Here is a 205-nt window from a genome sequence, read left to right as displayed (position 1 = left end):
CCATGCCGCAGCGGGGGCAGATGGGGAGGGAGACAAGTAGGGGATCCAGCCGAAACTCCTCCGCTCCCCCTTCCCCAGCGCATGACCGCTGAAGACGAGGTCTGTGTCCAGGTTTTCCGGAGAGTGAAGTGAGCGCTGCCCCGGACGGGACCCCAGCTCCCGAGCGCGAACTGCCCCGAAAAAGAAACAAGGCAAAGAAACACGA

The 205-nt window shown here is 62.9% G+C and overlaps 1 protein-coding gene across 1 annotated transcript in view; it reads left to right on the top strand.

The window, feature by feature from the left end:
* Positions 1-132, top strand: part of RBP5 (retinol binding protein 5, cellular) — a 1,641-nt gene extending 1,509 nt beyond the window's left edge. The window contains exon 4 of the mRNA XM_010139504.1: positions 79-132. Coding sequence (XP_010137806.1) covers positions 79-132 — 54 coding nt within the window. The remainder of the gene's footprint in view (positions 1-78) is intronic.
* Positions 133-205: the final 73 nt, after the last annotated feature.

The sequence above is a fragment of the Buceros rhinoceros genome, unplaced genomic scaffold, assembly GCF_000710305.1.
Source record: "Buceros rhinoceros silvestris isolate BGI_N320 unplaced genomic scaffold, ASM71030v1 scaffold31467, whole genome shotgun sequence".
NCBI classification, from domain to species: domain Eukaryota; kingdom Metazoa; phylum Chordata; class Aves; order Bucerotiformes; family Bucerotidae; genus Buceros; species Buceros rhinoceros.
This window is presented reverse-complemented; position numbering and strand designations above follow the sequence as displayed.